Raw genomic sequence first — 27,783 nt, forward strand, 5'->3', positions numbered from 1 at the left:
CACTGCTGCCAGCATTCTCGCCGAGAAGAGAACAGCTGTCAGTGTGCAGAGGAACCTTGATGTGTGGATCCAGAGTAGTAATTCCACCCAAATTGAAGGATAGAGTGCTCAATGAGCTTCATGAGGGTAATCTGGGAGGGGTAAAAATGAAGAACTTAGCCAGAGCGTTTGTGTGGTGGCCGGGAATCGATAGAGAAATCGAAGAGATGACCAAGAGCTGTACAGGATGCCAGAAGGTCCAAAACGCCCCACCACAAGCCCCTCTACATCCATGGGAGTGGCCCTCATCTCCATGGCAAAGGGTGCACATTGATTTTGCTGGTCCCTTTATGGACTCGATGTTTTTAATTGCGGTGGATGCACATTCAAAGTGGCCAGAGGTAATAAAAATGTCCTCAACCACCACAGAAAAAACTATCACAGTCTTACGAACCATATTCTCCAGGAATGGGCTGCCTGAACAGATTTGCTCTGACAATGGACCACAGTTTGTGCCTGAAGAGTTCGGAGGTTCTTAAAGAACAATGGTGTTAAGCATTACACATCCACCCCATATCATCCAGCCACTAATGGATTGGCCGAGAGGTTTGTTCAAACATTCAAGAAGGCTATCAAGGCAATGTGTAATGAAGACATACTCCTACAACACAAGGTGGATAACTTCTTGTTTGCCTACCGGAATGCGACACATGCGGTTACCAACCAAACTCCAGCCATGATGTTCTTCAATCGAAGACTACGATGCCGCTTGGATTTGGTTAAGCCAAACGTCAGAAGAGATGTGGAGAACAGGCAGTTTCAGAATATGAATGAAAGGCCGACCAGGAGTTTTAAGATAGGTCAACCAGTTTTGGCCCGGGACTACCGCACAGAGAAATGGCAGCCAGGAACGATCTGTACACGGCAAGGACCTCTAATGTATACCGTGGACGTTGGGGAGAGCATTGTAAGACGCCATGCTGACCAGATTCTAGAGTCACTGGAAAACGTCAACTCCACACCACGATCTGATATACCTGACGATGAAACCGAAGTACCAATTGCATCTACCGCAGAATCGGTGATATTGGAAGCAGGCGAACCAAACAACGACATTGATCCCGACTCAACCTTGCCAGAAGAACCTGATATTCCAAAGAGGCGTTATCCAGACAGAATCAGGAAGCCTCCTCAAAGACTGAACTTATAATTGCTTAACTTCAACCAATGTATCTAGCAACCGTAATTGTAATTGTAATTAGTTATTATTTAGTTGTTAAATGAATGTTATATACTGTTTATCTAAAAGGGGAGGAATTGTTGTGTATGTACCTTTAAGGGAATAACTGGTCTCAGACTGCAGTACCGGCAGTGACCACCCCTGTATAAAAGGCCCTAGCAGGCTTCTGTAGTTTCAGTTTCCAGGTTGTCTCCATTCAGTAAAGACTTGTTATAATCAACTCCTGCAGTCCGTGTCTCAATTATACACGGACATAATAAGACCTTTCAGGAGTGAAATTAGGGAACACTCCTACACACAAAGGGAGGTAGAAGTTTGGAACTCTATTCCGCAAACGGCAATTGATGCTAGAGCAATTGTTAATTTTAAATCGGAGATTTAAAACTTTTGTTAACTAAAAGTATTAAGGGATATGCGTCAAAGGCGGGTATATGGAGTTAGGTCTCAGATCAGCCAGGATCTCATTGAATGGTGGAACAGGCTTGATGGGCTCAATAGCCTACTCCTGTTCCTATGTTCCTATGTGTGGTTCTCTGATGTTTGTTCACCTACCTAGATTGAGCTTGTCAACCTCTAGTGATCTGAATCCGAGACAAACTTGGCTTAGTTGGCACTCTTGCCTCTGGGCCTGAACATTGTGGGGTTGAGCCACGTTCCAGAATATTGAGCCCAACATTGTAAGATGACACTCCAGTGCACCACTGAGAAAGTGCTGCATTAGCAGAGGCCCTGTCCTTCTGATGAAACTTTAAATAGGGATGTTTAATACCCACCTAACACAGACGTCTGGTTCGGGAAAACCTTAAAGATCCCATGGCACTATTCGTAGGAGAGCAAGGAGTTCTCCCAGTGTCCTGGCCAACAATCCTTTCTCAACCAAAAGCAGATTAACTGGTCATTCATCCCATTGCTGCTTGTGGGATCTTGTTCTGTGCAAAATGGCTCCTGTGTTCCCCCTACATAACTGCCACTGCAGTTCAAAGTCATTCTTTGTATGGGAAGTGCTTTGAGACAGCCCCAACTTTTGCACCAGCTAAGATTAGGTCAAACAACAGGCTTTGACAATGGCTCATTAGATAACATTGGAAGCTCTAAATGAAGAAGGTCCCAGGTTTCATTCCCAGCATTAAGAGAGTTTATTTCATCCACCCATAGAATATGGATTCAATTGTAAATTTGTGTGTCATGCTTGCACGGGGGTGATGCCAATTTTCCCTGTAACCTTCCCATTTTAGCACAGATCAAGAATCGAACCTTGGACCTTCCTAACCTGCAAGGTTTAGCACCTCAAGGTGCATTTATTACCCAGTGAAGGATCGTCAGAGCCTGTCTTTTCAGCTTATTTCTATTACTCCTATTTGCTCCCTTAAGTGTTGATTCTCGCTGAGGTACAGTTCCACAGGTGCCAGTTATCCTCCAGCACCTCAGCCATTTTTTATCTATGAGCCTCGGCAGTGAATGTCAGCAGGCTAATTCACTGCCGGAGATATAAAACCCCAAAATTGCTGCCCCAGCTAAGATGAACTAACTGAGCATAGCTCAGAGATAGAAACTTGGAGCTTTCTGATCAGTATGGCTGTAGTCACTGAATGCTAGGAACACTGAGACCAATTGTAAAAAGAAAGAAAGGCTTGCATTTAAATAGCTTCTATTGCAACCTCAGGATGTTCCAAAGTGCTTTACAGCCAATGAAGCACTTTTGAAGTGTAGTCACTGTTGTAATGTAGGAAATGTGACAGCCAATTTGCAAGTTCCCACAAAGAGCAATATGATAATGGCTAGATAATCTGTTTTAGTGATGTTGGTTGAGTGAACTCCCCTGCTCTTTGAGATTGTAGTGTCCCAACCACCACCCTATCAGCTATCTCAACTAATGTCCTTCTGTTTTACAACGTACTCATTTTTCCTTTTTTTGTCTCCTGTCTACATAGGATGAATGAGGCAACGACCACTGGCTACGAGGGGGATGTGGGCAGTAAAACCACGCATCACTTCATGTACCCTGAAAGTGCTCAGAGCCTCGCAGACAATGTGTCCTTGGTTCTGATCCCATTTAAAATATTGGACATGCAGTGGCTAGTGAGCGCTTTTACAACGGGCAACATCATCCGGTGAGTCAATAGGTAAAACACATAAACAGACAGTAACTCCATGATGGTCAACTTCCCTCCATATTTTGTTTTACAATTTTTTCCCTTTCCTGCTCTGCTATCTTGAAGGCATAGATGCACTCTGGGGTACAGCTTCAAATGGACCTGTAGTACTTCCATATCTCACCTAGGTACCCATCCTCCATGTGAGCCTAGACAAGGGATTTCTAGGCTTTTGTCCACATGGGCCGTAAAGGGATATATAATATTGGTCTGTGACAGTGTCAGCTGTGGCTCAGTGGGTAGCACACTTGGCTCTGAGTCAGAAGGTTGTGGGTTCAAGTCCCACTCCAGGGACCTGAGCACATAAAGCTAGGCTGACACTCCAGTGCAGTGCTGAGGGAGTGCTGCACTGTCGGAGGTGCCGTCTTTCGGATGAGATGGTAAACCGAGGCCCCATCTGCTCTCTCAGGTGGACTTAAAAGATCCCATGGCACTAATTCAAAGAAGAGCAGGGGAGTTATCCCCGGTGTCCTGGCCAATACTTAGCCCTCAATCAACGTAACAAAAACAGATTATCTGCTCATTATCACTTGCTGTTTGTGGGACATTGCTGTGTGCAAATCGGCTGCTGCATTTCCCACATTACAACAGTGACTCCACTTCAAAAAACACTTTGAGATGTCTGGTGGTCATGAAAGGTGCTATATAAATGCAAGTCTTTCTTTCTTTTGTGAGAATTCAAAACTGGGTCATTACTTGACTACCTCCCCTTAAGTGTCCATAGGGCACCATAAATATCAATGGAAGTGGAGGATACATTGAGATGTTCATTGTTGATCAATGAGTATCAATGATGTGAGGTGTAGCATTGATCAATTCCACTATAATAGGAGGTCCCAAATTGATCAGTAAGAGACAATTAGATATCAGATTATTTAGATAAAATTCTTGCATCTCTCTTTAATTGTGTGCTCGGAAAGAGATGAATTAATCACATTTTCTACATGACATTTACTTATTTATTTTTTCATGAACAGCACTTATATGCCAGTGTTACATCAAATCAAGGCAAATAAAGACAAGGTGAGTTGCAATTTTGTTTTCTGTATTTAGTTGGAAAGGGTCAATGTTGAGGTACAGGTGGAAGACCTTTGGTGGCTGTTTGAGGCGGCATTTATATTACAGTTGTAACATTTCCACAAACACTGAAGTTGTAATGCCCGACCGGACTCCAGAGCAAAACTAAGTGAGACATCTTGAAATAAGTCAGATCAAGCCCTGATTTGGTCCAAAAATCAAAATGCTTTTTACTGACACGACAGTTAAAGCTAGCCTGAGAGTGTATCATGAGTGGGGACTGGTTGAGAATATGTGGTTGGAGGGGCGGGGGGGAATGAGTATTCTATAAGGAAAAGATCATTGAACATCTATTGTACGGGTCAGTCATGAGACTTGTTGTGGCGTGGATGACTGACCATTTCTGATGATCTATAGATGTGGTGTTGAGGGTGTGTGGGAAGGGCTGAGTATCTGTAACATGATGATTGGTGGGTGGTTAAAGGTCTATATTGATATTGAAAAATTTGAGAGTCTTTGGTTGATAAAAGAAGACTCGTGTGGAGTATAAACACAGGCACAGACCAGTTGGGCTGAATGGTCTGTTTCTGTGCTGTAAATTCTATGTAATTCTATTCTAAAGAATGTTAAGCGTCTGTAGTGGTTGCGTGATGTTTAGTTGAGAATCGGTGGGGAAAGGTGAATGGTTTGTGATCTCTGTGGAGCGTGCAGAATAGATAACCTGTAGTTGAATTGGTTTAGGCTCTGTGGTGAGAGTTGGGTAGTACAGGGTTCACAATAAAGGCTTGCTTGGTATTTGGCTGGGATCTTTTCACTTCCATGGGATATATTGACCCATTTCCCACATGGAGACATCCGTAGTTTTTTTTATTCATTCACGGGATGTGGCTGTCGCTGGCCCATCCTTAATAAAGTGCCTTTAATATCCATGTAAACATAGCTGTTTTCCAATGTGAGATTCCCTTGCCTGGCCAAAGCAGAGATGAGAGCATAGCCTAATATCGATGTTAGATGACACACCTGTGCTATTCAAGGGTTAGAGAGCAGTAATAGTGAGATTGCAGTGTGCCCGGCATGTTCCAATTAGATTTTGCACAATGCCAAATTATTGTTCTCAGGAAGTGGCTTCTTGGTGCCACAGAACTGAAAATATGCTTTAAACTTGTTGAAGACACTGTTGCCAACATAACATATGACTAGTTCAACAGCACAACATATCCCGTGGTTCTGAATCTGCAATGTGTGGTGCATTGCTAAACCTTATTCAAACAAAAAAAGCATTGTTGCAGCAGCTGTGTCTAGGTTCTGAATACAACTGCTGCATAGTTGATTACAAAGCTAGAATGCTCTTTATTTCTAAAATAAGTACTGGATTCAGTGATCCCCAGCACTGCAAGCGGACTAGTAAAAGCAAGAAGAAGCTGCTGTCAGGTCAGGTACTTTGCAAGGCTTACCAGCCGGTCCTACCAGTATACGACATATTGTAGGTAATTTTGACTTGGGGTGATAGTGTAATAGAAGATATGTGATCAGACGCCTGTTATACATTGAGTCATAGGGTCATAACGGCACAGAAGGAAGCCATTCGGCCCATCGAGTCTGTGCCAGCTCACCGTATCCAGTCAGTCCCATTCCCCCGCTCTATCCCCGTAGCCCTGCAAATTTATTTCCCTCAAGTGCCTATCCAGTCTCCCCTTGAAAACATTGAGTGTCTCCGCTTCCACCACTTCCGTTGGCAGCGAATTCCAGGTCATCACCACTCGCTGCATAAAAAAGTTTTTCCTCACATCCCCCCTGTATCTCTTGCCCAAAACCTTAAATCTGTGTCCCCTAGTCCTTGTACCATCAACTAGTGGGAACAGCCTTTCCCCGTCTCACCTATCCAAACCCATCATAATCTTGTACACCTCTATCAAGTCACCTCTCAACCTCCTTTGCTCTAATGAAAATAAAGCCAGCTTCTCCAACCTGTCCTTGTAGCTAAGATCCCCCATCCCCGGAACCATTCTGGTAAATCTCCTCTGCACCCTCTCAAGGGCCTTCATATCCTTCCTAAAGTGTGGTGACCAGAACTGGATGCAATACTCCAGTTGTGGCCTAACCAGCGCTTTATAAAGGTTCAGCATAACTTCTCTACTTTTGTACTCAATACCTCTATTTATGAAGCCTAAGATCCCATATGCTTTGTTAACCATGCTTTCAATATGTCCCGCCACCTTCAGGGACCTATGCACATTGGGGGAGAAATTCAGTATAGCCCCGTTTGGAGCACTAACTTAGCGTCCCGGAAAAATTAGCGCCCCAGAAAAATTAGCGCCCCCGCGCTGGAAATTGGTCGGTTGCACCCCCAAAGGGAAGCGGGGCACTACTAGAGGCGCCCCGCCTCCCTCTTGGGGCGCTGCGAGTGAATATCATGGCGCTACGTGCCGCAGCACCACACGCTGCGGCATGTCGCGCTGCGGTATTGCAGGCCTTCCACCCCTTCTTAAAGGGGAGGGGCCTTGTGCAGCGCGATCTGGGGCCCAGCTGGGCCCCCAGGGATCGGGAGTGCAGGCAAAAGAGCCCGGCACCCAAGAGAAGTGCCGGCATCTTGGAGCGCAGCCGGCACTCCGCGGGGGGGCGGGGGGGGTTCCGGAGGCCGGGGACGGGAGCGCAGGCAGGTGCTGGCAGGTGGCCAACAACAAAAATGGCCGCCCCGCACCTCGCCTTTAATTTGCGCCTCCCCGGCCGCAGGTACGCCACCCTGACCCTGTCGGACATAGCGTCCGGCGGTAAATCAGGGGGCGCTCCCGAAGATCGCGGCCGGGGCATGAGCGGGGCACTGCACACACCGATGATGTCATCACCAGCGGCGCAGCGCTAATGGTTAGCGCCACCACTAACCTCCCACTGAATTTCGCGGGAGGCGTGGGCAGTGCCGCGCCCGGGCGCCAGTTGGTTTGCGCCCCACTTAATGCCCTCTTAAGGCGCTAACGGGTGGCGCAACCAACTGAATTTTTCCCCCATTAACTCCCAGGTCCCTCTGTCCCTGCACACTCTTTAAAACTATGCCATTAAGTGTATATTGCCTCTCCCTGTTCCTTCTGCCAAAATGCATCACCTCACACTTCTCTGTATTAAATTCCATCTGCCACTTGTCTGCCCATTCTGCTAGCCATTCTGTGCCCTGTTGCAGTCGATTGATATCATCATCACTGTTTGCCATAACACCAAGTTTGGTGTCATCAACAAATTTAGAAATTCTACTCTGCATTCCAATATCCAGGTCATTTATATATATCAAAAAAGCAGTGGCCCCAGCACTGACCCTTGGGGAACACCACTGACTACCATCCTCCAGTCTGATAAACAGCCATTTACCACAACTCACTGTTTTCTGTCATTAAGCCAATTCCATATCCAATCTGCCACTGACCCACCTATTCCATGAGCCTCAATTTTGTTAACCAGCCTTCTATGTGGTACTTTGTCAAATGCCTTCTGAAAATCCATGTACAGGAAACTTTGGTTTATCCGGAGGTTGTATGTCCGGAAACCTCGATCTAACGGCAGAAATCAGCAGCCATTTTGGTTAGGTTTTTTTTCTTCTCCTAGCATTTTTTTAACAGTCAGGCTCTGGAAAGTGTCTCTGTAGCTTAGCAACAGCTTCAGAGATGCTTCCAAGGTACGGGCCGAGTGTTTACAAGCTGTTGCTAAGCAACAGTGTTTGTTGTCAGAAACGGAGATGAAAACCTCCGTATCCTTCAACATTAGCGCTGGTCTATCCGGAAGTTTTGATAGATCGGCAGCAGCTCGGTCCCGTCGGTGCCGGATATCGCGAAGTTTCCTGTTGACAACATCCATTGCATTCCCTTCATCAATCCTGTCTGTTACTTCATCAAAAAATTCAATTAGATTAGTCAAACACAATCTGCCTTTTTCAAGTCCGTGTTGGCTCTCCTTAATTAGCTTAAACCTCTCCAAGTGCCCGTTAATTTTTTCCTTGATTATACTTTCTAAAAATTTTCCCACCACTGATGTTAAACTGACCGGCCTGTAGTTACTAGGAGTGTCCTTACACCCTTTTTTGAATAATGGTGTCACATTTGCCACTTTCCAATCCACAGGCACCTCCCCCGCATCTAGGGAAGTTTAGAAAATTATGACAAGCCCTTCCGCTATCTCCTCCCCCAATTCCCTTAGCAACCTGGGATGCAAGCCATCTGGACCAGGCGACTAAGCATACCCAGCCTTTCTAGTACATCCTGTCTATCAATTTTCATCCCTTCCATTGCTTCTAGCTTTTCCACTTCTACCGATATTTTGTCAGCATCCACCTCCTTAGTAAACACTGATACAAAGTACTCCTTGAGTATTCTAGCCTTGCCCTGGGCATCTAAGCATATATCACCTTCTTTGTCTCTAATAGGCCCCACCCCGCCGCTTACTACCCGCTTACTGTTTACATGCCGGTAGAAGATTTTTGGGTTCCCTTTTATGTTAACTGCCATTCTACTCTCATATTCTCTCTTTGCCAATCTTATTTTCATCTTCACATCCCCTCTCAATTTATTGTATTTGGTCTGGTTCTTCCTTGAAGAATTCACCTGAGATGCATCATACACCCTCTTTTTTGGTTTCATCATCTTCTCTATCTCCCTCGTCATCCAAAGAGCCCTTGCTTTGGTTCCCTTACCTTCCCTCTTCTTGGAATGTACCAAACCTGTACTTGGAACATCTCCTCCTTAAAGATCACCCATTGTTCTGTTACAGATTTTCCATTTTACACTGGCTAGCTCCTTTTGCATCCCATTGAAGTTAGCCCTATTCCAGTTTAGAAGTTCCACTCTAGATTGTTCCTTGCTCCTCTCCATTGCTAATCTAAATCTTATGATACGATGATCACTCGTACCCAAGTGTTCTCCCACAGACACTTGGTCAACCTGGCCCACCTCATTCCCCAGCACCAGATTCAGCAATGCCTCCTTCCTAGTTGGGCCAAGATCATATTGGTCAAGGAAATTCTCCTGAACATGTTTCAGAAATTCCTCCCCCTCCTTTCCCTTTACCCTAGCATTATCCCAATTGATATTTGGGTAATTAAAGTCCCCCAATATCTATAGCTCTTGTATATTTCTGTGATTTCCCTGCAGATTTGCTCCTCTACCTCCCTCTCACTATTTGGAGGCCTATAGAATACCCCCAATAGTGTGATCATACCCTGTTTGCTCCTCAACTCTAACCAAATGGATCCTGTCCTTGTCCCCTCAAGAACATCCTTCCTTTCCAACACTACAATGTCTTCCTTAATCAGCACTGCCACCCCACCTACCTTTTTTCCTTCCCTATCTTTTCTGACCACCTTGACCCCTTGACTATTAAGAGCCCAGTCCTCACCATTTTTAAGCCATGTTTCCATTATTGCCACAACATCATATTGCCACATGGCTAATTGTGCTTGAAGCTCACCAACCTTATTCACCACACTTTGTGCGTTTACGTACATGCACTCTAAACCCATTTTTGAATTTTTCGTAGTCTTTTTTAATCTGCTCCTATCTAATATGGTACTACTACTGCCTCGAATACTATCTTCTCTAGTACTATCCAACACAATCACTCTTTTATGCACCTTATTCCTCTTTTCTACTCCTATATGCTGGTGCCCATCCCCCTGCCAAGCTAGTTTAAACCCTCCCCAACATCACTAACAAACCTCCCAGCGAGAATATTGGTCCCGGCTCTGTTGAGGTGTAACCTGTCCGGCTTGTACAGGTCCCACCTTCCCCAGAAACAGTCCCAATGCCTCAGGAATCTAAAGCCCTCCCTCCTGCACCATCTCTCCAGCCACGCATTCATTTGTTCTATCCTCCTATTCCTGTACTCACTAGCGCATGGCACTGGGAGTAATCCGGAGATTACTACCTTTGAGGTCCTGCTTTTTAATCTCTCTCCTAGCTCCCTAGGCTCTGCCTGCAGGACCTCATCTCTCTTTCTCCCTATGTCGTTGGTACCGATATGAACAATGACCTCTGGCTGTTCACCCTCCCCCCTCAGAGTGTCCTGCAGCCGCTCAGTGACATCCTTGACCCTGGCCGCAGAAACGTCTGTCTGCTCCCATAACTATTGAATCCCCTACCACTATTGCTCTTCCACTCTTCTTACTCTCCCCCTGTGCAGCAGAGCCACCCGTGGTGCAGTGGACTTGACTCTGGCTGCAGTCCCCAGAGGAACCATCGCCCTCACCAGTACTCAGAACAGAATACTGGTTGGAGAGCGCAATGCAATCCGAGGACTCCTGCACTACCTGCCTGGTTCTCCTCTTCTGTTTGGTGGTCACCCATTCCCTCTCTGCCCGCATACTCTTAAGCTGCAGGGTGACCACCTCTAGAAACATGCTATCCACGTAACTCTCGGCCTCGCGGATGCACCGCAGTGACTCCAGCCGCCACTCAAGTTCCGAAACCCAGAGCTCGAGTTGCTGTAGCTGGCAACTCTTCCTGCACATGTGATCGTCCAGGCTACGCGAAGCGTTCAGGACTTCCCACATAGCACAGGATGTGCACTCCACGGGACTGAGCTGTCCTGCCATGCCTCTATTTAATAGACTTAAGAACTAACTTAGCAGAAATAAATTTATAAACTTAAAAAAATACACTTACCAGCTATTCACCAATCAGCTCCTTCCCTTGTGCCGGCGACACTTTTTTTACTCTGACGTCACTTTTTCACAAACTGCCTCTGTTGAGTTGCTGCTGCTCGGGACTGCTCCTTTTAACTGCTCCGCTCTCGCTGTGCTTCCACCATGTCCGCTTCTTCCGGTGCTGCTCCCGCTCTCGCGTTCTTTGTGCCACTGCTCCCGCTCTCAGTGCTCTTTATACCGCTGCTCCCGCTCTCAGCGCTCTTTATACCGCTGCTCCCGCTCTCAGCGCTCTTTATACCGCCGCTCCCACTTTCAATGCTCTTTATACCGCTGCTCCCGCTCCCAACGCTCTTTATACCGCTGCTCCCACTCTCAGCACTCTTTATACCACTGCTCCCGCTCTCAGCGCTCTTTATACCGCCGCTCCCACTTTCAGCGCTCTTTATACCGCTACTCCCACTCTCAACGCTCTTTATACCGCTGCTCCCACTCTCAGCGCTCTTTATATCACTGCTCCCACTCTCAGCGCTCTTTATACCACTGCTCCTATTCTCAGCGCTCTTTATACTGCTGCTCCCACTCTCAGCGCTCTTTATACCACTGCTCCCACTCTCATGCTCTTTGTTCTGCTGCTCCCACTCTCAGTGTGCTCTTTGTTCTGCTGCTCCCGCTCTCGGTGCACTCTTTGTTCCGCTGCTCCCGCTCTTGCGCTCTTTATACTGCTGTTCCTGCTCTCGGCGCACTTTCTCTATCCCGATTTTAATTTTCCTTAACTTCAATGGAAATTAAAATCGGCAGAGATACAACAGGCATCTGTTCCGAAATCGGCCATTTTACACTATCAGAATTATCCCCATCGGGCCTATCATCCCTGGGAATGACTCAAGAGCAGTACCTTAGCCGTCTAAGGCTAAGCAGAGAAACTGTGACAGAGTTCTGCTATCTCCTCTGGATACAATTAATTATCCATATAACTCTACTGTTCACCATTGAAATGACCTTGGCCCCAGGCTGTCATTTGGGACATCTGTGCTGTCATCCAGCTTGCTGTGCTCAGCTGCATAAAGGAGGTCACAGATGCACAATTAAACTGAACCAATGTAATGAAATCTGTTTGTCTTGCCTGTATTCGTTTTGCACTCATGTATATTACCCTCCCCCACACGGTGTATAGTTTCACTTCCTCTTCCCTGACTAACCTGGAAGGTTCCAGGTCTTGGCTCTTGGCTCCGCCCCTGACTTCTTTTACTTAAAGATCCCAGGATCTGTATGACTCATTCCTGTGAACCAGTCAGTGTGTTGAGATGTTAGCTCTGATCTTAGTGATTAAAAGCCAACTTGTTAAAGTCTATAACTTCTAGTTTTATGGTTATTGAAGGCACATCAATTTTAATCACTAAAGAATACAAGGATGGATCGACTCCTAAAACCAGAGCGTCTGGACTTGGATCCACATTTTGCTGAAGCATCAAATCAATTTGGACACTGGCTCAAATGCTTCGAACTCTTCGCGAGGGCCTCATCCGCTAGCGAGGTAGATAAACTGAGTCTACTGACTACTCGCGTTAATCATCGGATTTATTCGTTCATCCGGGACGCCACCTCTTACACGGAGGCCATCACTATCCTGAAGGCCCAATACCAGAGGCCAGTAAACGAAGTGTACGCCAGACATCTGCTGGCTACACGCAGGCAGCGACCTGAGGAATCAATGGACGATTTCTTACAGGGCCTAAAGGACTTGGTCCGGGACTGTAACTGCAAGGCCGTGACGGCCAACGTGTACTCTGACGAATTGGTCCGCGATTCCTTCATCACGGGCCTCAAATCGAATTATATCCGGCAGAGACTGCTGGAGAAGGAGGTCCTGGACTTAAAAAAGGCAGTGGCCACTGCGCGATCGCTGGACGTGGCCCAGAAAAACTCTGACTCTTATTCTTCCGGCCATGCGGCCCTCACCGCCTCGTGCGCGCCGAGCGGGCCGCCATCTTGGAATCAGCCATCTTCCCCATCCAGGTCTCAGACCAGCTCTACACCGCCGGAGTCCCCACACAGAAGTTCACCCAGGAGTCCTACTACAGCGGCAATGTCTCGAGGCCCGAAATGCTACTTCTGCGGCCAGGCCAAGCACCCCAGACAACGATGCCCAGCGAAGGACGCTACATGCTTCAAATGTAAGAAAAAGGGGCATTTTAGCAACGTCTGCAGAGGGAATCCAGTTTCCAACTCCGTCACCGCCTCGTGCGTGCTGTGCGGGCCGCCATCTTGGGATCCGCCATCTTTTCCCGACTCAACGGCCGCCCAGGGCCCAACAGTGGCTTCGATCACGGTGGATCAATCCAGGCCACACCCGTTGACAAAATCTATGATGGACATACAGGTAAACGGGAATTTAACGAAATGTTTAATTGACTGTGGGAGTACCGAGAGTTTTATCCACCCTAGCCTGGTACGGCGGCACTCATTAACGGTAACCCCAACACGGAGCAGAATTGCTATGGCTGCTAAGCCCCACACTTCGGACATTTTGGGCTACTGTGTGGTAACACTGACTGTAAAAGGCACGGACTACAAGGATTTTAAACTCCTCGTGATGCCAGAACTCTGTGTTAATGTAATCTTGGGCCTGGACTTCCAGTGCCACCACGAAAGTGTCACGCTAGCATATGGCGGGTCCCAGCCGCCACTCACAGTCTGTGGCCTATCAACCTTAAAAATCAGCCCGCCCTCTTTATTCGCTAATCTCGCTCCGAACTGTAGGCCCATAGCGACCAAAAGTAGACGGTACAGTCTGGAAGACAGACACTTTATCAAGGCGGAAGTGGACAGACTCCTGCGGGAAGGCATTATTGAATGCAGTACCAGTCCGTGGCGTGCCCAAGTAGTCATAGTTAAAAATAGTGAAAAGAAACGAATGGTAATTGACTACAGCCAGACTGTTAATATTTATACCCAGCTGGACGCCTACCCTTTACCCCGCATATCAGAAATAGTCAACCAGATTGCGCAATACTGAGTCTTCTCGACTATCGACCTCAAATCCGCGTATCACCAGCTCCCCATTAGAACAGAGGACCGCCCATACACCACCTTTGAGGCGAACGGACGCCTCTACCATTTTCTCAGAGTGCCCTTCGGGGTAACAAATGGGGTCTCGGTCTTCCAACGTGAGATGGACCGCATGGTTGACGAGAATAAACTACAAGCTACCTACCCCTATCTGGACAATGTCACTATCTGCGGGCACAACCAGCAAGACCACGATCTAAATCTTGCGAGATTTTTAAAAACTGCCCTAAAGCTGAATCTAACCTACAACGAAGACAAATGTGTCTTCAACACAACCCGTCTCTGTATCCTCGGCTGTGTGGTGGAAGATGGGGTAATTGGACCGGACCCTGACCGATTACGCCCCCTAAAGGAATTGCCCCTGCCACACAATCCCAAAGCTTTAAAAAGGTGCCTGGGATTTTTTTCGTATTATGCCCAATGGTTGCCCAATTACTCTGATAAGGCCCGACCCCTCATTAAACCGACGTCCTTCCCACTATCAGCTGAAGCTCGGGAGGCTTTCACCAGTATCAAACAGGACATTGAAAGGGCTGCACTGTGTGCAGTGGACGAAAGCATTCCCTTTCAAGTCGAAAGCGATGCGTCAGACTTTGCTTTAGCTGCGACCCTCAATCAGGCTGGGAGACCTGTGGCCTTCTTCTCCCGAACCCTTCAGGGACCTGAAATCAGGCACTCTTCTGTCGAGAAGGAGGCACAGGCTATAGTGGAGGCAGTGCGGCACTGGAGACATTACCTAGCCGGCAAACGTTTCACCCTGCTCACCGACCAGCGGTCGGTGGCTTTCATGTTTAATAACAAACAAAGGGGGAAAATCAAGAATGACAAAATACTCAGGTGGAGGATCGAACTATCCACATTCGACTATGATATTATGTACAGGCCGGGAGCCCTTAATGAACCCCCAGACGCCCTATCGCGGGGAATGTGTGCCAGCATTCATACGGACAAATTACAGGGTCTCCACAACGACCTCTGTCACCCAGGGGTCACCCGACTATACCATTTTATAAAGTCCCGCAATCTGCCCCACTCCATCGAGGAGGTCAGGGCAATGACCAGAGCCTGCCGCACCTGTGCGGAATGCAAGCCTCGTTTCTACAGGCCTGACCGTGCACACCTTATCAAAGCCACACGGCCATTCGAGCGCCTAAGTCTGGACTTCAAGGGACCCCTTCCCTCTGCCGACCGTAACGTATACTTCCTCAATATCATCGATGAATATTCCCGCTTCCCCTTCGCCAATCCCTGCCCAGACATGACCAGTGCCACGGTCATCAAGTGTCTCTGTAATCTATTCTGCATGTTTGGCATGCCGAACTACATACACAGCGATAGGGGGACGTCATTTATGAGTGACGAACTGCGCCAGTTCTTGCTCTCAAAGGGGATAGCCACTAGCAGAACCACTAGCTACAACCCCCGGGGTAATGGGCAAGTGGAAAGGGAGAATGCTACTGTTTGGAAGGCTGTCACGTTAGCCTTAAAGTCAAAAGGCCTTTCGACCTCCCGCTGGCAGGAAGTCTTCCCAGACGTGCTCCACTCCATAAGGTCTCTGTTATGTACTGCCACTAACGCTACCCCTCACGAAAAGATGTTCGTTTTCCCCCGGAAATCCACCTCGGGCATATCTCTACCCGCGTGGCTGACGTCTCCGGGCACAGTACTATTGCGGAAGCACGTGAGAGGCCATAAAACGGACCCCCTTGTGGAAAAGGTACAGCTCCTCCATGCAAACCCTCAGTACGCCTATATCGAATACTCTGACGGGCGAGAGGACACTGTTTCCATAAAAGACCTCGCTCCCTCGGGGAGCGGAGAGAACGATGAGAGACTACCCGAGGAAGACCTACACCAAAAAGAGACAGGACGCCCAGAGGTATCAATACCCAACTTTAACCTGGAGGACACTGCAGATAACCTGGAAGACACTGCGGAGGCCCGGACAGCGGAGGAACCAGAATCCACTCCCCTAGAGGCACCCCAACCGGCTTTGCGCCGATCACTGAGAACCGCAAAACCTCCTGACAGACTCACTTATACCAACTTTTAAGAAACATCACCCCGATGGACTAAATCTAAAGAAGGGGTGAATGTAATGAAATCTGTTTGTCTTGCCTGTATTCGTTTTGCACTCATGTATATTACCCTCCCCCACACGGTGTATAGTTTCACTTCCTCTTCCCTGACTAACCTGGAAGGTTCCAGGTCTTGGCTCTTGGCTCCGCCCCTGACTTCTCTTACTTAAAGATCCCAGGATCTGTATGACTCATTCCTGTGAGCCAGTCAGTGTGTTGAGATGTTAGCTCTGATCTTAGTGATTAAAAGCCAACTTGTTAAAGTCTATAACTTCTAGTTTTGTGGTTATTGAAGGCACATCAACCAACAACTTCATCACTTTCATGGCTGACCAGCAGCAGCAGCGTGTTAAGGGAACACAATTCTACTAGCTCTTCCAGAGTCATTGATTGCAACAATGTTGGTATCCGTACCCCTGTACATGGTTCTGAACCCTATATAAGCCATCAGGAATTTGATTCTCTCAATATCTAGCTGGTATGCAACCACCAGCACAGAATAATATAGGTGAATACCTGCTTCGCTGGGAGTTTTCACACTTTCTTCATTTTAAGGCAGCCATCGGTGCCATCCTTACTTGTAGGGTAAGGAAGAGTGGAAGTCTTCCCTCTGCAACCAGGGCTCATGACATTCTTGTACCAACTATGGACAGAGGCAGAGCACAGCTACAGTTACAATTATATAATGGCCCAGAAATTCCGGTCGGAGGTTCCTCGTGGGCGTAAGCCCCCAGCCTGCACAAACGAACCGCGCCGACCACAATGCTCTGGGCCGGTGTAGAATTCCGTTGCTGTGCCTCCTCCAGCTGCCGGTGTGCAGGGCCCGCGTATCCCGGGGCGCAGCTAGTTCGCAGCATCCCTGGGATCACGTGGGCCATGGGGAACCAATCACAGCTGGGAATCTCCATTCATAGATTTGACAGGAAGACCTATCAAATCTATGAATAGAGATCAGCCCCAAAACATAAGTAAAACTTCAAATAAATTTTAAAAATCACATTTTTAAAATGGCTATAAATTACATAAATTAACTCTTTTAAACAAAAATTTAAATTTTTGAAAAAAATAATTCAAGTTTTTAACGGGGCTAAAAATAAACTTACCTTTCTTTAAAGTATTTTAAAATGATAAATCGGTGGAAATTTTTTTTTATTTTACTTTCTTCACCTCTTACCTTGTTAAAAGCAGGCCTTGCGCCTGCTTTTCCAGGCACAGCTGTTTCAGACTTACCTGGACTGCAGCATAGTATGAAAAAAACAGAAGTTCTAGACGTATGCGCTGCCTATCCGGCGCAGGCGTTTGACCTGTGAAGCCCTTTCTTCACAGAACGGAAGTTCCGGTTTCCAGCACATGCGCAGTGCATGCGTAAAACCGGCACTTCCGTTGGCCCTACGGGTGAGTACACAGCGTGTACACACCCGTAGGGAATGGAATTTATGGACCATTATACCAGAAAGATTATAGAACATAGTACTGGGACCTTAAAGCAGCACTTCAGATGTCTGGAATTATCAGAGTGCACCTTAAGAGTATAGTTTCTCCAGGGTCACATGAATATTTGTTGACTGCTACATGCTCCATAAATTCATCCTGCAATAGAGCTCTCACTAAGGAGGACAAAGGACAGGGTAACAAAGCCATTGGAGAGCAATTATCTATAAGGCCACCAATACACCAAGAAAGACTGGGCACCGATATTAATTCACTATGCATTCCAACCACAATTCCATTTCTTTACCCTGTAAATTAACCACTTCCACCGACACTCTCCTGCACAATTCCGCCAACAAAACCATGACCATCTTTTCTTGGGTAATCTGTTTTCTTCTAACCAGTAACGGATTAATACTCAGCACAATGTTCAAACCATTTACTCTATTTAATGTGTAACACCTGACTGTGGTTGTTGTGTTTTGGGAGGTGCTTCCCTTTCTGCTGTGGCTTATTTGGGACATCCAGCAGCTAATCTAGTACTCCTTGTGGAAGGAGTAAGTGCATTGACTGACTAAAGGGATTCACTGGCAAACTATTCTGGTACACCTAGATCTCCTTGAGGTGTGTATTGTGATGGCCCTGCATCTCAGCCACCAAAGCATGCATCTGTCTTTTCTTTTCATCAGAAGCTTGGTCAAGGGTTTTTAAAGGAGGAGATGGAGATTCAGAGGTGGAAATATTAGGGAAGGAATTCCAGAGCATGGGGCCTATGTGGCTGAAAGCATGCCTGCCAATAGTGAGATAAAGGTGTGGGGGCAATGAAAAAGAGCCAGAGTCAGAGGAATGGAGAGTTTCGGGGGGTGGAATGGATGGGGTTATAGAGCTGGAGGAAATTACAGAGATAGGGAGGGGTGAAGGCATGCAGGGATTTAAATAGATGGATAAGAATTTAAAAATGGAGGCATTGGGGATCATAAGACAATGTAGATCAGCAAGGAAAGGGTGATGTGTGATAGGATATGGTCAGTAAAGTTTTAGAATAGAGAATCATACAGCACAGGAAGCCATTTGGCCCATCTCTTTGAAGGACCTATTCAATTAATCCCACTCCCCCTGCTCTTGCCCCATAGCCCTGAAAATGTTTCCTTTTTAAATATATCAGCTTCTCTCCACATAACTGAAGTCTCTTTTTTGGGTGAACTGAAGTTTACAATGGTTGGATGATGGGAGACTGGTCAGGAGAGCATCGGAATAGTTCGGTTTGGAGATGACAAAGACATGGCTGACAGTTCCAGCAGCAGATGGGCTGAGGTTGGGCTGACCGCAGGTGATGTCACAGAGGTGGAACTAGACGTTCTGTGTGATGGAGAGGATAGGGGACCGGAAGCTCAGCTACTGGGCGAATAGGATGCTGAGACTAAAAAAAACATCTGGTTCAGCTAAGATAATGGCTGGGAAAGGGGATGGGGTCGGTGATAAAGGCACAGAGATTGTGGTGGGAGCTGAAGATGATGGATGAACATTGGACAAGTGGAAAGATCTGGTGGAACTGGATGTCGTCAGCTTAAGCTGTAGATGATGTTTCCAAGGGGCAGCATGCAGAGGAAGGGGCCATGGTTAAATACAGAGGTAATGTTGCGGAAGTAACAGTGCGGATGTGGGAAGACTACAGAGGTAACAGTGCAGAATGGTTGGCATGCCGTGGGGTTAATTGGGGGTAATATTGACTTTGTAATTTTGATTTTGATATAACAGGTAATAGTGAATCGACAGCCCCTTTAACATCTCTCCCGATTTTTATTTCCATGGAAGTCAAAGCTGCTAACTTCTATTACTTATTTTGCACTATCCAAGAAAGTCCAGATCTACCGCTTTGAGTGCATGCACACTCTCCATTTCAGTGTCTTTCCCTGGTCAAATTTGCAAGTCTATTTAGTCAAAAGAAAAGGCCCTCCCAATTTCCCATCTTACTCCCCAACTTCCGAATATTGTCAGTAGCACTTGAACCCTGTACTTTCATTGAGAAACCTCAAGAGACGGACCAAGGAACCATAGTGTAGTGAGTGCACCACCAAAGTTGACAAGAGTAGGAGAGCAGATGAGAAAAATCAAGTAGCAGCTAGGTGACACCAAGCTCAGTCTCAAATTTGTTTAAAAGCTGATTCTTTCTATCAGGATCAGGAAAATATTGAGCCAGTTCTGAAAATATGTACCTGATGGTAGACTTACAACTTGCCTTTCTAGTCCTGTTCTAAATCCAATTTCTTGTTATCTATATTTTCAGGTATTGGTCCTTAGCCCAAATTTTTTTAAGTATGTTTATGACAACTGGAACGCACATCATGGGAGATACTCCTCGACTGGGATGCTGGTCATAGTTTTTGCACTTCATGTCTGTGATGAGGTAAATGTGATTTCTAATGTATTTTCATTATTAAAAAGAGAAGTATAAGCTCCTTTATTGCTCATTTGTTAAATATATGACCAAATGTTGGACAGACACATGGATTTGAGTATAGAAGATTGAGGAATGATCTGATCAAAGTATTTTAAATGTTAAAAGCAATCGACAGGGTAGATTCAGGGAAACTATTTTCTCTGATGGGGGAATCAAGAACAAAGGGATATAATCTTAAAATTAGAGTCAGGCCATTTAGGAGTGAAATCAGGGAAGCACGTTTTCACACAAAGCGTAGTAGAAATCTAGAATTCGCTCCCCCAAAAGGTTGTGGATGCTGTGGCAATTAGAGCTTTCAGGATGTTAATATGGAATATGGAGCTAAGGAGGGCAAATGTAGTTGAGGTAAAGATCAGCCAATTGAATGACGGACCAGGCCCAAGGGGCTAAAGGGCCTACTCCTGTTCCTATGTTCCTAGACCAGGAATACTCATGCTCAATCCCAGGTCTATATACTCAAGTCTGCTCATCTCAGACAAGCAATTGGCCTCAGTGGCCCAAAGCAAGCAAGTTGAAAAATTAGCCAGGGCTCTCGCTCCAGTGACTTCTGCTGGAAAGGCCCTGTGTGAATATCAGGCTATTTCGGGATCAAGCTGTGTGACCCACCCCACCCCCTCTACACTCACTGTCCAGGTTCACTCATGAAGAATGGCCTCATGGGTGAGGTACCAAATTTCAGGCAAGGACTCTGGAACTGTCCCCAAGCATGAGTTAGTGCCTTCAGGAGGAGATGAGGAGAGAATTGGGGCAGTAAAGTTTTCCTTCTGATGTCTGATGACTCCTGCTGGCAGGTGGATGTCAGATGAGACCACGAACAGGCCCGACTGTGAAGCATTGTTCCCCCCCAACTCTCATTGGCAAAAGAGCCTACAGACTCTCACCAACAGGCCTCACACACAAACAATACCAATGTCCAGGAGGGTAGTCTCACCCATGCATGAGTCATTGCCAAATAGGGGAAAAAAGGGGGAGAAAACTGGGACTTTCTTCTCATGTACAGCTTTACTCTAACTTCTGTGCTGCTTTTGCCCTGCAGGTGAACGTTTACGGATTCGGTGCCAATGCCTTAGGACACTGGCATCATTACTGGGAGAAGAATGCTGACGGAGGAGCCTTTCGAGTGACAGGAGTTCATGATGGAGATTTTGAAGCCAATATCACTAAGACCCTTGCCAATGTTCATAAAATAAATTTATTTAAAGGCACTTAACCCTGAAGGTCTGTGACTGCGCTCCAGACAAACATTATACTTATTGTAAATGTCTTCATGTTAATCGAGGTGATGGATGGCTGGACTAGGAAATGGAAACTCTGAAGAGCAGTCCCTGGTCATCTAAAGTTGGGCAAATGAAAAGTTAAACTGCTTCTACTCTCTTCCAACAATGTGCCTTAACTCCAACCTTAGAAAAACATTCCTTACTGCATCACTGTGAATTTTTTGTTCCTGTTTTACACATTAGCTATCTTTTTGATCTGTCTGAGTGCGATTCTCAATTCCGGGCTAATTAGCACTAAATTATGGCCAATTTCATACCGCAGACCGGTGTTGATCACAGACTCGGCTGAGACTAGCCGAGACTCATTTCATCTCTCCCCAGCTTTAATCTGAAGAACATTTCCCCAGCTCGGGAGTGAGGTGGGGTGGAGAGAATTTGTCTGTCCTGCACTGGATTAAAATATTATCCGTAGGCAGAAGCATCAATCACAAATTTGAGCTGAGTAGAGACTACTAACACAAGAGAGACTGACACAGCAGCACCCCACGATAAAGACATGCCAACACATTAATAGTGAGAAGATTCTTGGAACATGAACAAATTAGTTTTCAGAGAGGAGGAACTGGACAATATACTGAATTGATCAAGGCTTGAAATGTATCATGAGGATTCAAGAATGCTGATTGACAGATTGCAATTTGTCAAATTTCTTCCAGCATTAGCATATTGTATTCAAAAAATGAGACAATTTTTATTTTATAAAGAGGCTAAGGTATTTAACCGAAAGTGGTGTTGTGTCAGAACAACACTCAGTACTACTCTGAAATTTAGTTAAACATATGCCTAGAACTCCCCAGAATGGCACAGTGCATGAAAATATCATCACCCCGTTCCATCACTGGCCTGTGCTGAGTTAACTAATCTAAGCAGAATAATTGGCCTCAGTGTCCCAGACAACAGAAGAGAAACACCAGCCTGGGCGTGTCTTTCAATCACTGTGCAGTCACCCCTACTGCAACATTGTGCAACATTGGGTGAGGATAAGATCAGGGCTTGGCTGTGATTCCAGTACAGTGGGAAAGCCTGTCTAGGCTTGCACTTGGGCGAGGTTACCGAGAGTTGTCAGCATCATGGAATCATATCCCAGAGAGTCTCTATGCCATTCGGGGGAGGAGGGGAAGAAATGGGTGGGTGCGAAGAGGACGAGACCCAGTCCTCATGTGAAAAGCTCTGTGCCAATCGCTTTAAAAAATGTCATTGTCTTCATGAAGAACTGATTGTGAAACCTTTTCTCATTTGCTTACAAACTAAACAATGCAGAGAAGTAAATTACGTTGGAAGGCACCATCATATCACTTACACCCAATATTATGAACCACTGCAACCAAATTAAAATGTTCAGGTGTTCTATTTTTTCCCTAAAGTCCATAGACCTTTAAGTCCCATTACATTGGTGTCCTGAAAGACTCCTGATCTAATTATGGTATTTCTTCACGTGAGGTACATTATAGGAATTAGACTTCATTCAGAGCTATATCTATCTGGGGGTGATGGGGAGGTTATCATCGGTGTCCTTCCCGGTCATGATCTATTATCAAGTCTGCTACAAATTGGTCATACAACCTATTTTCATTCTAATTTCCAGGGTGTTGGCTCTCTTGAGTACTTGGTGGGTAAGTGCACTGTGGAGGTACATAGCCAGGAAGACAAGGGGGTTCAATCCCCATTCAGATTTCATCTCAGGCGATACAATGGGTGCTACCACTGGACTTGGTGTCTCCAGGTAAGAGAGTAAATCAGCCAGGATTCTTGCTCCGGTTCACTATACTGCTGAAAGGTGTGCTCTTGTGGCTGTTGGGTGAAGACAGGATCCGGTTTGGCTGAGATGCTTCCCCATGGTCAAAGTAGCTGGCCGGCACTCACTGTCAAGGCTCACACATGAAGAATGGTCGGTTGGGCATTCGAATCCTGTGGAAACCGCACTCCAGCAAAAGTTACCTCCACTCCTGAAAAATTGTCAAGACAATTGGCTGTTCCACCAATATTTTGACCGGCCTTTTTCTCTTGTTGATGGGCAGTAATGGTGGGAGCTGTCTAAATAGCCACGCCAAGCCTTTTGTAGACCTGAAACTGAGACAGAAGAATGTCCTACACCTACAGAATGAAAGCTGGGAAAAAAACTACCTCTTGGACCGAAAACTGGACTTCTGAAAAGAAACAAATCCAAATGATCCTCATTTTAAGAGACCAAATTGCCTTAAACAGGCTGTAAGATGCACTCAATGACTGGTGTGGTGGAGCAGCAGCCAATCGGAGAGGAGAAGGGACGTTTTGTAATAATGTATCGCTGTTTTATGAGCCATTGGGTAGGCTAAAGTCCTGGAAAAAGATGCTTGAAGATGGTTAAGTTCGAGTTGACAGACGTCAGTAATTTGTGCTGCAATCTATATGTGTGTGTATGTGTGCACATGAAGTTTAAAAATGTTTATTTAGTTTGTGGTAGCTTATCTCAGGAATAGTAAGGGCATGACAATGGGCCTCAATTAAAATGAGCTGACCACAGATCATCGTGTGAGGTCAACTCTTTGGGCATAGGATTATTATATACATGATGTGTATTACTATTGTCCCCTCATTGTCACTTGAGGAGCGTGTCCGAGGGCAGATAGCACCTATGGAACTCTACCCCAGCATGTGTCAGAGCCTTGATGATGGAAGGCTAACATTGCAGGGAGGATATAAGGGGTGATCCCTCCATCCCGCTCCTCCTTGCAGGGCTCCCACATTCCAAGGGAGCGCAAGTCGAAGTTAGATCTACAGCAAGGTTTCCAACTCAAACTGCTCCACACACTGGGTGTCACGAGGAGTGTGGAGTTAGCCCTATAGACCTAGGAAGTGGGAAGTTGTTGAATGTGACTAAATTCATTATTTAAGTGGAAGGATGCTGCCTGAACCGAAGGCTTTCCAGCTTGAACTAATGCCAAGGTAGGTGAAGAGGGCCAGTGAGTCAAGGGTCCAGATTTTTGAGGAGTTGAAAAGTGGAACTGAAGGGGGAAAAAAACTCTGAATTCTCTTTTACACAGTTCACTACTTTGTATCTCAAAATGGCCACTTCAAAAGGAACCCAACAATAGAATTCCTTTAATATTCTGATCGCAAAGCTGGCCTAGTTTTTAATATAGAATCCCATCTTTTCAACTATTTCTGTTGAATTGCAATATCTGTGGTCTAGGTGCCACCTTCGACTCCACCAGGGTCTTACCTCCTTTAGATAATAAGTCTGACCCAAGTGGATGTGGTACTTTATCACCAGCTAAATTAAGACCAAAGCAGTTAGATCTCCCAGATGGCTCAGTTCATAAATGGGCTGTGGCACTGAGCCATTCAGACCAGGATAGTTCCAGCTTTGACCCTTGTTCTGTGCTGAATAAAGATGAGCTCAGCAGTGTGGTGGCAGCAACACAACAAATGGCCTCACTGCCCCGGAGGTAGACAGAGGAAGAATCAGCAAGGGTTCTGATTCTGCTCAATGTCCAGTTAGACCCTGCTGCAAGGTGCTGAAGTCCGGCTCAGCCATGCACTACCGCCACTGCAGTAAACGACCTGCTGACTCAACGCCTGAAGAATATGAGCGAGTCAGCAAGTGGCTGCTGCCCATGGAACTGTACCCCAGGAAGAGTCAGTGGGGGCCATTTTGATTTTGGGCGATAGAGTAAAAGGGGCGCTATCGATCCGGCTGCCCATTGTGCATCTCTCACGATTTTCATTTCCACTGAAGACGGCGGAAATGAAACCCAGGACAGGTGTAAAACGAAGGCTGAATCCATAACGCTGTTTTACACTCACCTAAATTCAAAATTTGCCCCAGTGTCTTTAGGAAAGATGGGGAGAAGGTTGTAAAAGTAGAGTTTATATTTTTGCTGTTGTGTTTTTTTTCCTGTGTAATAAAAATGGGGAAGTGGATGGTGATTTTAGAGAACTACTTTTGAAATCATTTGATGTATCAAAAAAATATACAAATTTAGTTCATTCAGTGCCTTTCTGTGTCACTACTGGATGCAAAATTGTGGATGTAAGTTTTTAAAATAAGAGGAGGCTGGAGAGAAAAAGCAGAAGAGACAAAGAATACAGCATTATAATTTTAAAAATTCCCTTTAAAGATATTTTTTGCCCCTTTCACCCTTTCCTTAGCTTTCCTCTTGCCATACACCATCAGAATTTTTTTTTGTTGTAGGAACCTAACTGGTTCACTAATGTTCTTTAGGGAAGGAAACCCGTCGTTCTTACCGATCTGGCCTATCCATGACTCCAATCCCACACCAATATGCTTGTCTCTTAATTGCCCTCTGAAGTGGCCTAGCAAGCCACACAGTTCAAGAAGAAGGCCCATCACCACCTTCTCAGGGCAACTAGCAATGAGCAGTAAATGCCAGCCTTCCCAGCAAAGCTCACGTCCCAAGAATAAACACCAAACGAGAAGCTCTCCTACTCTTTCCTCCCTCCTCTGATTAAACCATCTCCAATACTGGTGCTTGTTGTTGGGTCTTTTAAGAAAATCTGTGTACATATTTTTTATGGATATTTTACGGGATAGAAATACCATATTTTTAAGTTAAAAGGTGGATATGTCAATATTTTGAAATTTGTGACTCAGGACAGTTTAAGTCCACTAAATGAGTTTTATTTCTATCAATGATGATATATTGTTAAATTACTGAAATTCTATCCAGATTTAATAATTTGTTATTAATAATAGTGGTGGGTGCAATATTTATCGGACTATAATCTGTGTGTATTTGTTTTCAGGATTCACTGTTTGACTTACCGGGGAGGTATATTGGTTAAATTAAAGAGCAGGTATTTTGGTTAATTTAAAGTATATTATCGTTGCCACATAATCCTGTACTATAAAGTGAGATCACCGTATACTTGCTGTTTACTCTAAACCACTCCTTGTTAATCTTCCTCATGGTATAAAAATGCTGCTTGGAAGCAACCCATGAGCAGCCATTTGGCAAAGAGCTGCTCCTCTTCCTGTGACATTACGAGCTGTGGGCAATGCTTCACATTTTTGCTATCACCAGGCAATAACGCAGACACAGACGAGGATACATTCCACACAGAATGTCAGCTCACAGCTGTCTGTAGCAAGTGTTCACCTGGGGGAAACCGGCATGTTCGGTGTTGCACTAAGCTAGGGAAGAGGAGCAAAAATTTAAATCAGCCGGGTTTACTGGTTCTGGTCACTGTCCAGTGACCCTCCCCTGCTAGAAGATGAGTACAAGGAATGAGCTTAGCTTTGATCCCCACCCACACAACAAGTAGCGCACTCACACTGACTGTTTAGGCTCACGGATTCTGTGAAGTCCTGGCAAGGTGCTGCCACCAGTGTGCACCCCTGCAAGAAGACAGTGCCTTCAGTAAAGGAGGTTAGTGGGGGAAAAAACCCGTGAGTAACCAGGGTGGAGGGCAGGTAAGCGTAAACACTGGGGGTAATATTCCGAGTCCGTGCCTGCGACAGGGAATCTTGCCCACCGGCAATCAGTGTTGGAAAATCACAGGAGTGCTGCTTGTGATTTTTGGTCCATAGATTTTGATGGACTCCCCAATTTCTCACCCAATGTATGAGTGTAAATGGTGATTGTTGGCCGCGTGCTAATAATTTTCTGATTTATGCCACGGCTGGGTAAGGGTGTACCCAGAAAATTACCCCCAGTGTCCAAAACATTCCTATTTAAAAATACTGCATGTGCCAATTACTTCCCAGTCTGTTTTTAATGCCAGATCTTTTGATTGTTATCAGATTTCAAATTCTAATCAAGCCAGGTTTCTTCCTTACGCATTCTGCACTAAAATTACCAATGGAAATGAATCATGTTATACTTTAATTTATTGTGCAAATATATTTTTATGAATAAATCTTAGATTTCAGACTGTGGGGTACAATTGATTCCAATAAATACATTGTGCAAGGATTGTAAATTTGTGTGTCTTGTTTTATGCCTCTTGAACTCTTGCTTCACTCCCCTTATTTCAGGGAGGCTCCTCTCAGAGGACATGTGTACATGACAATCAACTCAATATATTAAGAACATAAGAAATAGGAGCAGGAGTAGGTCATTCGGCCCTTCGAGCCTGCTCCGCCATTCAATAAGACATGGCTGATCTTCTGCCTCAACTTCACTTTCACATCCTATCCCCATATCCCTTGATCCCCTTAGTATCCACAAATCTATCGATCTCGGTCTTGAATATATTCAATGACTGAGCATCCACAGCCCTCTAGGAGGAGACAGAACAAAAGAGAAGGAGGAAGGGACAGAAAAAATGGGGTTGAGAAAGAGGGGGAAGAGAATGGAAGAGCGAAAGGGAGAGGGAGGGAGAGAGAGTACAAGCGAGCAAGAGAAGGAAGAACATTCACTTTCTGATCTGATACATGAAGAGTGACTATTTGATCAAGGTACCAGAATACAGCTGGCACCTGTGGAAACATTGGCAGAATATGGGATTATTATT

General features: G+C 45.7%; 1 protein-coding gene and 1 non-coding gene across 3 annotated transcripts in view; one reads left to right on the forward strand and one right to left on the reverse strand.

Annotated features, from left to right (window-relative positions):
- Positions 1–27,243, forward strand: part of LOC147114640 (CMP-N-acetylneuraminate-beta-galactosamide-alpha-2,3-sialyltransferase 1-like) — a 190,268-nt gene extending 163,025 nt beyond the window's left edge. For both annotated transcript variants that reach the window (XM_085992472.1, XM_085992473.1), the window contains exons 4-7: positions 3,151–3,330; positions 4,350–4,395; positions 19,877–19,996; positions 21,087–27,243. In XM_085992472.1, the coding sequence (XP_085848598.1) occupies positions 3,151–3,330; positions 4,350–4,395; positions 19,877–19,996; positions 21,087–21,260 (520 nt within the window). In that variant the 3' untranslated portion in view covers positions 21,261–27,243. The remainder of the gene's footprint in view (positions 1–3,150; positions 3,331–4,349; positions 4,396–19,876; positions 19,997–21,086) is intronic.
- Positions 2,372–2,480, reverse strand: LOC147114641 (U6 spliceosomal RNA). Its single transcript, XR_015079132.1, has one exon. It is a non-coding gene; the product is annotated as a U6 spliceosomal RNA (small nuclear RNA).
- Positions 27,244–27,783: the final 540 nt, after the last annotated feature.

This window comes from Somniosus microcephalus, chromosome 7 (assembly GCF_052327205.1).
Source record: "Somniosus microcephalus isolate GS21.2 chromosome 7, FLI_Smic_1.0, whole genome shotgun sequence".
NCBI classification, from domain to species: Eukaryota; Metazoa; Chordata; class Chondrichthyes; order Squaliformes; family Somniosidae; genus Somniosus; species Somniosus microcephalus.